Here is a 14,835-nt window from a genome sequence, read left to right on the forward strand (position 1 = left end):
GGCGATGCAACCGCAATGGAGACTTACTGTATACATGGGAGAGACAGCTGGTTGGATATTCCTGGGAGGGTTGTGGCAGGCAGATTTACGGCCAATATTTCAGGGCATCCAAGTCCACTTTTATTATTTTCTTTGCAATTGCTGTGTAATGAAAGTTATTCTTCAAGTTGATAATGAAAAACCTGCATCTACATTTACTCAACAAATGAGCTTCTATCCCTTAATTTGGCACACCTTCTGATGTGGACGAATAATACGTTTTCACTGGAATTGAGGATTTGAGTATTTGCCGTTTTCTCTCAGCTTTTCTAATTTAATACCAATAAAAAAAATTGCTGGTGGAAAACCAAGCACAGAAAATGTCTGCCTTATTCCCTCGGAGAATGAACTTAATGGAAACAAGATAAGATGAAGTTGTGAAATTTAAGGCGGGGCAGGAGTGGCTTATGTTTCGACGGCTGTCCTGTGTGACTGGAAGGCCACGGGGTTGTCCCTCAAATTCGGGGATAGTCAATCAACATCTGTGGGAGCATCTGATAATAAAACATTTTGATGATATTTATCCAAATGCTTTGGCAGAGCTGCAAAGAAAAGAATTCAATATAGCTGCTCTGGACAGCAGAATGAGCAGAGCGCCTGAAATGTTAATGTGATGTTTGTGTATGTGTGTAAGTGGGGGAGGGGACTGTGTGTGTCAGAGCAAGGGTGAAGGCGGGTCTAGTTTGGCTCTTTAAATTCAAATTAACATGAGAACCACTCCTCCATATTTCTTCCAAATTTGCAGTAATTGTGATTCAAGCATTCTTTTTTTCGCTGTAATTGACAGCTGTGACACTGTATTCTGCGTTCAATAAATATTTCATGACCCCTGAGAGGGAGCCAAACCATTAAAAATGTATGGTAAAATGTTTAAAACGCACAGACCCCTCTGGGAACATCGGCCAAAGATATCCAGTTTTGGCACCGCAGCGCTTGTGTGTGTGTATGTGTGTGATTCATTCTTGTTTAGACATGTGCAGCCATTTGACAGATGCACACACAAACACACATCAGCGCATTACTGCTGAGTGTGGTCAGTTCTAAATGCTTGTGTGCCTCTTGGTGTAAAATGTGTGGCACGCTGGCTCTGCTCTCCCCTGAGCTAAGCAGAGAATAATTTATAATGGCTTTATTCTCTTTTCTTCTCCTTGTAGAGGGAAGGGTCTCGACAGGGCTTCTCTAACCAATTCTATATGTGCAGTATTATACCCTCATTAATATTCAATGCTACTTTACTGGCAGAGAGCTTCCGCACACAGTGCACTACATCAAATACTGCTACATTAAAAATTGACCACATTTTTATTTTTTTGATCTATACCTTGGATAGTTCAGAGCACTTCATAATGGTACCTCCGTGTCCACTGTTTGCCTATTAGCAGGTGGTGGACAAATCTATCTATCTATCTATCTGTCTATCTATCTATCTATCTATCTATCTATCTATCTATCTATCTATCTATCTATCCATCCATCCATCCATCCATCCATCCATCCATCCATCCATCCATCCATCCATCCATCCATCTATCTATCTATCTATCTATCTATCTATCTATCTATCTATCTAATCTATCTTGTCTATCTTGTCTATCTAGTATCTATCCTGCCTACTTGTTATATTTCACAAACTTTCTGGCTGGAGAAATGTCAACAGTTTCAATAACTGGTACAAAAACTTTCCTGACGTCTCCTCCCGTCACCATCTCTGCCATTCGCACTGACTCCCGCTCAGCTTCTACTCTTTCAGCTCTACCTCTCCATTTCACTTCGGCCCCTTATACACAACCAGTTCAAGGTCAGGATGTTATTCCACCTTGCAGTTTCAGTTTAAATTGTACAAACCTTTAGACTGGTGGCAGAGGTAGTTACACAGCTGAATCAACATCTGTGCGCAAAGGTGAGACGGCAAGATGGGACACGCGCTGTTAGATGTGCTGTTGTGTTACATGTCACGCCTCATTTTGCTATCTGAAAATTGCACATTATGCCAGTGTGTCACCGTATTCTGTGCCCCATCACAGTCTGTGACCTGATTAGGGTTTTTGGTTAAGGTTAGGGTTAGGGTTATATTTAAGCAATCCTTCCCCTTCCAGTGGACCACCATGAGACCTTAATTCAGAAAAACATGCACTGTAGTTAATGACAAGAGACAAATAACTTTTTGGTCAGGTTTGAATTGTGCCATTAATTACATATCAAATGTTTGTCAATTAAAAAGACAATTTTTCAACTTGACAAAGTCACAGTTTGTCATAAAACTAATCAAGTATAAAACTGTGAAAGTACTTCATTACAAAGACTACGGTCATGTTAGTAATGCTGTCTTGTTTAATGCTCACCAAAACCCTCAACAGAAACTTTATAATGGTGGTCACACACTCAGAACTCACTTACTCTCCTTTGCAACTTTTCAGGTTCATGATTTTATTTCTGGTTACTGTTGGATAGGTTTACATGCTTTACTGTTCAAAAAAATGAGTTTTCTCACACTGTCCAGTGCCCTCCTCCTGAATACCCAGTCCTCTCTGATTGGTCAGCTCACACACGCCTGACCCAGCACTGCAAACAACAACAGAGCAGCTGTGCTAAATCAATTGTTACGTGCCAAACTAGCCGCTGAGCATTACTTAAGCAAATGTTTGACAAGTGATGTCACAAAGTCGCAGAATTATAGCCGAGACTGCTGATGATGCATTTCAGGAGCAGTGTTTTCTGTAGGAACTACTGGACTTTGACCTTTTTAACTTTTACAATCTTGTACATGCACAAGAATCTATACAACACTGAAGGAAAGTAAGAAAATGAAAAAGCATAATAGGTCTCCTTCAATACTTATTCTGTTTTGAGGCGATGGCTATGTGGGCATTGGTGACGTATGTTGAACGAGAAGATGTCACTGAGTTCACTGAGTGGCTTCAAACAAAACTAACCCCATCTTTACAACAAACTGCAACTTTCTCAAAATGATCTTTTGAATTGAGAAACATCATACTTGAGCTTGATGGCACGATTCAAACCATCGCCATTAACCACCATACATACGTTTTCCAAAATAAGGTCCCATTAGGGACACTGGAGGGAGAGAGACTGTGCCTATCTATCTTACCATAGACATCAAATGTTCAGTCACAAAATCTGATGGGTCACAGAATTTAGTGTAACACCGGCAATGTTTGGTTCAGTATAAAAAAATCAAAGCCAGCGTAATGAGGGATCTTCTTTACAGCAGTTTGTGGGCTCTCTTTGTAGAAGGGGCTTTTCTGTCCATCACTTTCTCTCTCCTCCCTTGGTATGTGGCGGAGGGATGCGGTAGACGGCAAACAGAACATTCATTACTTTCAAAAGCGGAATGACAGTAATCTCCACCAAGACTTGGAGAAAAGTGCCGCCCACAATGGTTCCAGATGGAGGACGAAGAGGAAAGTTTCATTCTCTCCACTCTTGCCTTTTGACGGTGATGGTGGAGTTGAATCTAAAATATTTGGCAGAGTGGGTGTGTACATTCCTTCTCCTGCTTGTGTTGTTTTCACTTCACAGTTAGAATAGTAATTAAGCAAAAATGTTTTCTTATTTTGACCGAAATCTGGAAGAACACACGTGGGAAAGGAAGATGTATCATGAAATTTTGGTTTGGCCAGGGTGAATCCTGGTGGCTCACATCCAGTCTGACCATTGGGTCATTTCTTCCCTCTGTCTCCCTCAGTTTGTCTTGCAGACGATCACACAAGGCACCAGTGTCCCCTCAAAAAGCCATTTAGTCTGAGGGAGTCATTCTAACTCCCATCTTGGCTTTTGACTAATGAATTCTGGGAGTCGTGTTTAATAATCCCTGTAAAATTTAATTTTCTTGACATTTTGAACTGACCTGAAGTACTGATAATGAACAGTTACACAATATTATTTACCAGACTGATTTGAATTGTGGAAATGCCACAGCCGTCAGACTTAATGCCGACCTCATGCTGCTGATTTTGAAGTGATAACGCATTAATTTCTCCACATTGAATTAATTGCATTTCCATGTTCATCATTACCTTTCCTTCTTGGCCTTTACTGCATATGTTGGAATACTTTATATGTGGCATAAGTACAGATGGAATGATACGTTAATGTGTAACATTTCCATATTAAAAGCAACTAGACCCTTGTTATATATTTTGTTGAGTTCTGTACTCATATCCCAAATGTTTCCAACAATTTCCAAACCCAGAGAAATCCATAATTTTACTTTCTTTCATTTAGTCACCTGTCACTATGACTTCCAGGTACACATCAGATGATATGTCAGAGAAGGAAGAAGCAAGTCAACAATCTGACTAAATGTCACCTGGATGAAACTTTAATACCTTACCTCATCTGGGAACATTTCTGCCAGAGTCATGTCAGATAGATTTTCATCACTAATGGTGGTTGTTTTACAGCGAAGAGAACATCTCCCATCATCCAACACTACTTCACAACGTCCTCAAACTATGACCTTTGTCTTCATTGTCTAAATTGAGGGACTCCAAGCGGAAGAAATTACATAATGTGCCTTTAATGAAGGATTTTATCAATTTATTTCGGGAGTAATTTTGTTGCTATATTCAGCTTCTGAACACTTCTGTCATGTTTTCAAGTCTTACTAAAAATGTGGTCAGCATTTTCAGTTATCCTACTCATCATGATACTGATATGCACTCAGAATTAAAGACGCAGTAAGAGTCTATTATGGAATTTCCCCATGAAATAGTATGTATTACGATGAGCACCTCATACATTGATAGATTTATAAAACACTTGATATTGCATCTGATACTGACCTTATTACAATAAGCAGATCTGGTATCTGCAAGAAATAACCGAGCCACAATAGTTCATCAGTGTTGTTGTAAAATGTAGTGTTTCTGCATCAAGAAACAGTCGCGGAGTCGTCATTGTTACCGTACATGAAAATAATTACAATTGCTGGATGGAGATTTCCTAATTTTTACAAGGAATAAGGCACAGTGCACTCAACTCATGTTTTGGCCTAAATACTTGCTGCTGAATCTTTAATGTAGTGAATAATCAAAAAGAACGACAAGCACAGCACTTCCATTTGACTATTCTGTATTTAATATGCATTATTCTTTTTTTCCTACTTTTATATGAACATCACAGGCAACCTGTTGTTCTTTATACCTCACAGTCTAACAAGTCCTTTTCCCTTAATGACAAAATAAGAGTTTTTATACAGTTATCTTGTCGTCAGGATGTTTTGAAGACACTGTTTTCAAAATCCAATACAAATTGTTCAGATGACTGTTTTCTGATCTGCCACCACAATGCATGAGATGTGGTTTAAGCACACCAGCTCCTTGGTTAGAGTTAGAAAAAGGTGGTGTCATAATCACAATAGATTGTGGCTGATTTTTGGTGAGAAAAAACGGATTCTGTAGTGTTAAACTCACAACCAAACCTCCTCCCTAAGAGTTGTTCTGGAGCTGTAACACCATTAAGCTACATCCATCTTTGCCTCTGAGACGCAGTAGTCATTATTTGCACAGCTTTAAGCGATCAGTTTTCAGCAAAACATAAAAATGTTCTTGTGCCTCTTCCCTAATGGACGTTGATGGAGAGACAGTAGCTCTGATGCTTCTGGAAGGTCAGGGTATACAGAAGCTTCACAGATATTTGAGCTGCTGTGCAATGACTCTGAACCACTTCTGGGGCGAATCGTTGCTAGCCTGCATCATTATTTTTCTCCGAGCTGGTTTTCACCAGAGCTTTCAGAATTGACCAAATTAATACCCCAATTCGATACCCAACAACTTTGCAGAAGGGCTGCAGTACTTGTTAGAAGCTCAGCCATCAGCCCTGAACTTTTGCTTTTTTCTGGCTGCAAGGTGAGCCCCCCGCAGCATGAAAGTTTTCTTCCTCTCTTGCCAACTCTGTGACTCTCTCCGTCTCTCCTCCCCCCCCAGGTGTGCCCGGTAAACCTCAGATCTCAGGCTTTGAGAATCCAGTGACGGAGGGGGGCGAGGTCACCCTGACCTGCACCAGTACTGGCAGCAAACCCCCCGCCAAGCTGCACTGGTACCGAGGAGACCAGGAGTTGGAAGGTGAGATACTCAGCCAGTGTGTGTTGACGCTTTGAGGGTGTGTTTGTGACTGTGTTTGTGTGTTGTGGGGTCAGAAAAAGTGCGATGGACGTGTCTGTTGTTGTACTCTGGCTTGTAGTCACGCTGGACGCTGTGTGTGTGGTAAGGAAGCGCAAGGGTGTGGTTATGTGTTATGTGTGTAGGGCAGTGTGTGTGTGTGTGTGTGTGGCTGCAAAGATACTCCATAGGAATGCGAGGATGTGGTTTGTGCTTGTGTACATGTGTTTTTCTGCGGGTTAACAATATGTGTTTGTGTGATCCTGCAGTAATCAGTGTGTGTGTGTGTCTGTGTGTGGATTTCCAAGTGTGCATCTTTGTACTCCCACTTGTGGGAATTTGTGTGCCTATCCCACATGTATGCGCATTTGTGTGTGAGAAGGTAGCTTGTGTGTGTGTGTGTGTGTGTGTGTGTGTGTGTGTGATCATGCTGTGTGCGTATTGTGTCCTTGCCACGTTGCCTGCTGTCTCTCTGTGTGTCCTAAACCTGTGCCTGCATATGTGTGTGTGTGCAAGCGCAAGAGCATATGTGCGTGTGCGTGTGCGAGCGCAGGAGCATACTGCCTGCGTGTGTGAGTGCGGAAACATGCTGCGAGTGCGTTTGTGCCCTTTTTTCCCATCATTCCTTCATGTCCTGATCCTGCACATTGGTGCCTTTGCATGTATCCAGGAACTGTGTACGTGTTTGCTTTTGTTGTATTCTGCGTGATGCCGAGTTTATTTGTGCAAGTGTGTGTGTATCATCCGTTGAGCTGCAACACATCTGCAACTGGGAGTGACACAACAGAAAGCGAGAGATAGCGTGGGTCGGATCTAACCGGGGATAACGACAGAATCCAGCAATAAAAGGCAGGGTGGAGGAGAGGATGAAGGGATGAGGTCGAACAGAGAAACAGAGATAGAGGAGGCTTTGCATGAGGTCAGACCGGCTGGTCTTTTGTTACAGATAAACGGGAGAAATGAGAGCGGAAGATAAAGAAAGAGGCAGAGAGCGAGAGCGCGGCGACGATGCTACAAGCGGACAAATTAACCGGCTTTCCCCTTACAGACAAACTGAGAATCAAGGAGACGATTGGCAGCCCGTGACTCACATCACTGGTATTGGCAGTGGTTGCGTTTCTCCAAATTACTACCATGTTTCCCGTAAAGCCCCCTGCTTCTTGTTGCTTCATCAGTCAAAGGTTTTCTGTTTAGCTTTACCGAGCAGAACAAACATGTTGGAAGCGTTGTTTCTGTCGCCCTGTCGTTCCTTCCACCATCTGCCATTACCAGAAACTCTATAAGCTTTAGGCTCTGTTTGTACTAGAAGAACAGCGCCCTCTGTCTGTTTGTAGAGCTGTCCAGCAGATGTCCCGCCAAATCTACAGTGTGTACACTGCAGTGCTCAGACTGGTAGATCTTCTATGCAACGGCCTTTTCTACAGTAATTATACTAATATAATATGATGATATAATATGATAATGATTTATTGATGTGAAAATGCTACTCTCAGGCTTTGTAATGCAAAAATGCCCGGCTTGTATCCTGGTGCCTTGGCAGTGTTCGTGTTTGCTATAATTATGGATTGAAATGAATCGAAAGAATGGACTGCAGCTACAAAGAGAAGGAGGAATGGGAGAGCAGCCTGCCTGAGGACAGATTATCTGGTCTTTTTGTTACAGCTGAACTAAAAACAGGAGACAGAGGGAGAGAGGAGTCTGGAGATTGTTGCTTTTTAAAGAGATTGGATTTCTGTTTAAAGGGTCAGCTCAGCCAAAACACAAAAAGATGTTTTTTCCCACTTACCTGTAATAGTATCCAGCCATGCGGAAAGTTTTGTTTTTATTTGTCTTGGTTTTGAGATATTCGCGAAAGATCCAATATAATGGAGATGAATACAATTTTGTTCGCGGTGCTCAACACATTAAAAAAATTTGCCAAAATGTCTCTGCAGGAACAGTGTTTTGATAGCTCTGAATAATCCACACTTTGTGAACAGTTTTCATGGGAACTACCTCTACTAAAGAAATAGTCCTATCCTCAGGGGTTGTGTTTATATTGGACAGAGATGCACTTACATTATTTACATCCAGTGCGAGTACAGAGGGTAGTGTGCCCTTTTATATGGCATGTTGGAAAGTAAAGCTGTGGATGTATAGAAGCTGGAGCACATCTGATTGTAATGTAGGAGACCAGAGTTTATATCCTGTTCACAGTTTTTCCGCTTTATGTTTTCATCTTTCTCTCATCGTAACCAAGTGATTTAGTTATAATAATAATATAGAATTAAAAAATACACATCGAAGTGTGTTTTCAGGTGATGTGAAAAAAAGTAGTATAAAGCCGTTTTTTGGCTCCAGAGGAAGCTTAATGTAATCTGATAAATTGCCTCCTGTGATGTCACTCAAGTTGCATTGTGGGTGATGTAGGCACCAGATTTTGAAAAACAGTCCACTGGTTTATCATTGCACAACTATAAGACTGTTGGATTCATTATGGACAATTACAAACAAGTTGTTTGCTTGTCTGGTAAAGTTCATCGTCTCTGAAACGCAGTCTTCCTCTTAAAAAGTCCAAGCTCAGATAATGTGACGACATCATTACAGTTATTTTTTTTAGACAAGTGCCCTCCAGAGCAGTACTCTTCATAAGTAAACTAGTATAAATACTAGGATAAATTCACCCAAATATGAAAATTCACTCATAATCTACTCACTCTCATGCCGATGGGAAATCGGGTTAAGATTCATAGTCCACAAAATATTTTTGGAGCTTTACAGCAAAACAGCATTTCAGCATTCTATTAAAAAAACGGAAGTAGCTGGGGATTAAGGTAAAAAAAAAAAAAAAAACTGATAAAAATGTTAAATGGCTCCAAACAGCTTGTGCAGCGTAATCCAATTCTGTAGAAGCCCCAAGATCCCAAATTGATTTGAAAAGACATTATTTACACCCTCGACGTGCAGTCGAGCTCGAGCACCTTCAACTTCAGACGGGATGCTCGCTAACGCTCTTAGCTTAGCAGCAACCGTGAAGATTTTTGGCTTTAAAAAATGTTGTAAATAACAATTCTTCTAATCAATTTGGGATCTCTGGACTTCTGGAGACTTGGATTATGGCAATGGAGCCATTGTATGTATTTTTTTTTTTGTTGGGTTGTTTAATTATATTTTAAAACAAGTCCCCAGCTACTGTTTAGGAGAATGCTGCTACACCGTTTTGCTGTGAAGCTCAAGACATGTTTAATGGACTACGAAACAGTAGATAATGACTGAATTTTAATTTTTGGGTGTACTTATCCCTTAGAACCATGTGTAAAATTAGTAGAGTGCCCTTTAACCATAGTTTATATGCCATTATCTTCCCCATGGCCATGCAAATATATTGCATAAATAAATAATTTTAAAAACGTTGGCATTGAATAGTAAAAAAAACCCTGTCGTTGAATGTTATCCAGAGTTTTGCTGAATAAACAGTCTTGTCTGCCAACATTTGGGTTGCATCCACAGTAACAGGGACATTGGAGCTGTGTAGTAATTTGGGTGAACTGACCCTTTAAAAAAAAACGGGAGAACAGAGACAAATAGAGCCAGACAGAGAGACATTTTAAGGAGATCAACTGGATGTGAATGATGGAGTGTTCGAGGCCTCGCCCAGCCGCTCTGACACCACACAACACCAATCAGTCATTGCTGGAAAACCACACTCACACACACACACACACACACACACACACACACACACTCACACCATTTTCGGTTTAATACACAAAGATTGGGAATGGACTGATGATAATCACACACACACTGTCACACAGTGCTCATCTCTGGCTAGATATCAGCAGAGCACAACGGGTCAGCGTTCTGTTATTACAGCTTCTCATTCATACAGTAGTAGTCTGCGTACGTGTGTGAGTGCGTGTGTGTGTGTGTGTGTGTTGAAAAGATGATCCCGTAGACTGCTGCTTGCCACCGCTTCCCTGACAGCCTCACTGACAGTAAAAGCAAGTAGAGAGAGAGAGAGGGAGAGAGAGGAGGGAATGAGGGTGACACAGATACAGAAAGTGTGTGAGAGAAAAAGAGGGAGAGAGAAAGACGGCAAGAAAGTGACAGCGAGGGGCTGCCGAGAAAACAGAGAACAGAGAGGGAGTGTGTGCGAAAGAGTGATGGAAGTTGGAAAGAGGCGATGGAGGAGAGAGACTGAAGGAAAAAGAGATAGAGCAGGAGGGGAATTAAGAGAACCACAGAAGAAGAAGCGAGGCGGCTTTGCGGCTGAGTGGGAGCGCAGACTGGGGGCAGAGGATGAAGCGAAGGGGGACCGGTTTTAAAGAAGAGGGGACTGGAGAGCGCAACAGGAGAGAGGGGAGAAAAAGGAGGGAAGGCTGATGAAATGTAGAGAGAAATCCGGAAAGAGGATTTAGATAGAGAGAGAGGGGGGAGGAGGGGAGATGGAGAGCAAGAGAGTGCGGGAAAGGGAGTGGTAATTGAGAAGAATGAAAGGCTAAGAGCTTTGAAGACTGTATTAGTTGTACTGTGTGAAAGGGCTATGGATCATTTAGTGACATCGATGTATTGGATTGGGGATAATGGGGATTTATGGTGGCACTTAAGGCCATACCGGCTGAATACCAGCCCAAATTGTCATAATGCAGGACGTGGGGCGGATGGCGAAGCGTACATGGGCGTGTGTCCGTATGGAGCAACGTAATGTAAGAGACGAGACAGCAGAGAGAGAGAAGGTGGTGGAAGACGTATTCAGATCCCTAAAATAGCAGCAACGTAATGTCAAAATTCATCTTTACAAGTTAAAGTCCCGCATTAAAACTTGTATTTAAGTAAAAGTACAGAATCTGCAAATTCTGCTCAAAGTAAGAAAGTAAAAGTCGGACTCATTTTGGCACAATGACACCTTTGAGATTGCTTTATAATTATATATATTATATAACACCTGCCTTTTGCAGCTTCGAAGATGAAATAGCTTTGAGGTTTAAAACGGGGCAGAATGTGAGATAAAGGAGATTTGAAAATGGAGTGTTAACAGAAGAAGTGGCTCTCACAGTCTGGATTTGGCATTTATAACCTTTTATAAAGAAATAAATTCAAGTCAAACACAATCACAGAACTTTGGGAAATGGAACAACTCCAAGACTGAAACCTGCTGCGTAACATAACTTTGACTGGCCACTGGAGATTGAGTCAGAGTCTCTGAATGCTAAGCCAACATAACTTAAGTCAGCCATTTAAAATATTTGCTTACGTACGAATGAGAAGCGCTGATGTACTTCTTGATTAAATGAGCCTGACTCATGTACTCTGTGTGCCATTTCATATAAAAGTCGTTGCTTGATATCCATACCTTTGAATCTGGTGTTGACACATTCAAAGGTATGGACCGAGGCAAAAAAGGGGGCAAACAGTGTCACCAAAATTCCCCATGTGGCCAAAAATATATATCATCTTCAGTAATGAGGCCTACCACAATGAATGAATGAAAAAAGACAACAGAGTTAAAGCCAAGCCCCCAGGAAGAGCGCCAGACTTTTTCCCATAAGCTGACATTGTGAAAGAACGGTGGATACATTTTTTGAGCATCACAGCCCCAGTGAAATGACTCATTTCACTATCAGAATTTGATCCATTCGGTCCAATAAAATTTTAAATAATTTCACCCCTATTCAAGTTAGCTGGGCTCTAAATGGATGTTAGCCGGCTCAGTCAGCAGAAGTCACTAGTGTCACTGAGCAGCTTTCATAGGAATGAACGGAGCGCCATCTCCAACACTGTATCCAGGTTTCTTGATACGTTCATGGTTAAAGCTGCTGTCGTTGTTTTAGCTAACATCCTGTCCGTTAGCAGTCCCCTCCTTCCTCTCTACGTCACCACACTTGCACGACTTTATTTCAAGGCAGCTCTCTGCTCTCTGTTCCTCCATTGCCCTTGACAGTACCAGAACAGGAGGATCCTGCTCTCTGTGTGTTCCCTGAGCAGACAGGACCGCCTAGTCCTGATTGGATAAAGTGGGCAGGGATACCAGAAAATGTATCTTGTTTTTTACTGAATGAGCAGTGGGAGGAGAGACATTAATTACTGACCAAACACTCTGTAACAGTGATTACTGTTGGGATGTAGAGCTGTTTTACACTCATTATGATAAGAAAATAATGCTTACAGCAGCTTTAAGCTTTACTATTTATCTTTGGTCCTGGCCCGGTGTGACACTCTGGTTGCTTCGTCGATATTTATGCCAGTGGCTGCAATAAAATGTCTGGAAATAGTGAAAAATTACCACCTCAATTTCCCACAGCTCAAAATTGTGCCTTGAAATTGGTTGTTTTGTTGTAACAACCATCCAGAGCCCAAAAATATAAAATTTTTCAGGTGATATAAAATAAAGACAAACAATAATACATCACATTTGAGGAGCTTGTTGAGATTGAATGATTGATGTTTTTGCTTGCTAATTGCCTTAAACGTTTAATCAGTTGTTGTCAATTACGTTGCTAATTATGCTTTTGTAGGTAGAGTAATTGACTAATAATTTAAACACTAATTATGATTGCAGATGCATTAACACGTCAGCAGAATTTTCTGTCGCAGGTCGAAGTGAAAAAGTTTGAACAGCTTTATATAATGTTGGGAGGATTTTCATAACCAAAACAACAAGACAATTATAAATGTAAAATATTATATTATATATGCAGGGAATGCAGCAGTATACCTCAAAATTTGCCTTGAGCTCATCCCTTAAGTATGTTGTATGTATTCAGTCACCTGTTCTGTAAACAGATAGATCAAGACAGACATAGGAAGACAGAACTAAACTGTATCCCAGCACGTTCACCTGCTAATCCAGTAACAGGACTAATAAATAAACCTCTTTCCAAATTAGATGACCTCATATGAGCGCTCAAATCAGACTCGAGTGCTTTCACTGGCTGTAATCCGATTGAAGCTTAAAAGTGATGACTGTTTTGATAATTTTAAAACCCCCCCTTTATCCAGTGAAGCCGGGCTTTTGCTGAGCATGCACGGCGGTGTTAAGCCTTGCGCTGCTGTCTATTCACAGTTACACATTTTCACACCTCAGAGATGCCAAGTAGAACCAGAGTCTTCTACTCCTGGCGACAGAGCAAGCAGATTCACTGGAGTAGCTGGGGGTTAAGCGCCATGTTAAGTTGGCAAAGTTGTTGAATATTAAGTATGTTTTACTCATTCATTCATTTTACCTTCGCACAGCGGTCCAGCTGGTCTTTTTTTAATGTTATTTTTGATTCAGTGTAGCGCTGCAGCTGATGACTTCTTCATCAGAATTTACCTGAGCCCAGAATGACGACTTTGAATAACATGTTTTATTCGACCAACTTTGTCTGACAACCCGTCGGCTCAAGGTCCATGTAGAGAAAAGGTCCAGAACATCATAATCTCTATGATTTAGTGCTGTGTAAAATATTTTATTTCCTGTGCCCTCACTTTGGATTTGAGTGGGTATGTTTGTTCAGAACATGCTCTGTGGTGTCTAGTAGTGGTGCTTCACATTGCTGTTTTTAATAACTGCCACGGCCTCAGATAAAAGTCCTACTGATTCTGAACTGCCCGTGGAACGAGTCCATTCTTGATTAAAAGCCCTCATTTCACTGTCTATTTTCTCTGACCGTTGTTTCGTCTCTCGCCTGTGTATGTGACTCAAATTACAATGCTTAACACAATACACAGAAGTGATTGTCTGAGTAGCATCACATGAGTGATTAACAATGTATGCAAGTGGTCTGTGAGCTTCCTGGGCCACTACACTGTAGTGCTCTTTTCTAAAATAATCAAGCAAACTGATTACCTCAAAACTACAGAGTGGAATAATAATTCTAAGTCTCCTTTACTTGGTGATTCTGAGGCAGTCGATTTCCTGACTTTTTTACAGTAAAGTCAACTTTTAAATTTTACAGTTTAGTGACGTAAAGGTTAGAAAAACTGCGCCAATTGAAATAGAAAAGCTCTGTCAAAATGTAATAATTCCCAATCATTTTTCAATCATACCAATCCAGGTCCTGTTTAAGACGCCGTCTGGGTCTGAACCCAGACAGCGCTGCACCTTTAAGTGATCTTGGCGGGGATGGAGAGGAATGGCAGGTTAATCGCCTACTGCTGATAAGAATAATATGAATCAGAGAAGAGCTACTTATACTAACTAGTGAGGAGCAGAACACAGTTAATGACTTCTACTTTATTAATGTCTTAAAATAACTTGTATTACACCGGATCAAATGGTGTTGGCGCAGCAAAGACTGCAAAAAGTTTTACTGTAATCAATCTTTGGTTTGTTTTTGCTACATCAGAATATTTATTAAATTTAGCAAATGAGAGTTTGGATGGATTTCAAACGCTGCTCAAAAAGTTTAAGAAGTCCCACAATATGCTTCATTATTGTATTAGTTATTATTACTAGGTTCATAGTTTTATTATGGGTGGCCACTAGAATATTTTTACATGCTTTCCTGTTCACAAAACACATTATTACTGTCCGTTTCTGCAGCACTTCTATGTACTCTGTCTTAGTGCCTGTCTCTTTAAGCCCCTCCTCATCCTAGTCTGCTGTGACTGGCCAGTTCTCACAGGCCTGAGCAGGTACCGCCCATCGTGTTTTTGCATCAGCTCTCCCAGTTTTTTTTGCAACCGCAGCCGTGTTGGGTGTGCGGCTGAG

The 14,835-nt window shown here is 41.2% G+C and overlaps 1 protein-coding gene across 1 annotated transcript in view; it reads left to right on the top strand.

Annotated features, from left to right (window-relative positions):
• The window catches only part of cadm3 (cell adhesion molecule 3), a 98,797-nt gene that overhangs the window by 61,082 nt on the left and 22,880 nt on the right, over positions 1-14,835 (top strand). The window contains exon 5 of the mRNA XM_073491799.1: positions 5,988-6,125. Within this exon, the coding sequence (XP_073347900.1) occupies positions 5,988-6,125 (138 nt within the window). The remainder of the gene's footprint in view (positions 1-5,987; positions 6,126-14,835) is intronic.

The sequence above is a fragment of the Pagrus major genome, chromosome 21, assembly GCF_040436345.1.
Source record: "Pagrus major chromosome 21, Pma_NU_1.0".
NCBI classification, from domain to species: Eukaryota; Metazoa; Chordata; class Actinopteri; order Spariformes; family Sparidae; genus Pagrus; species Pagrus major.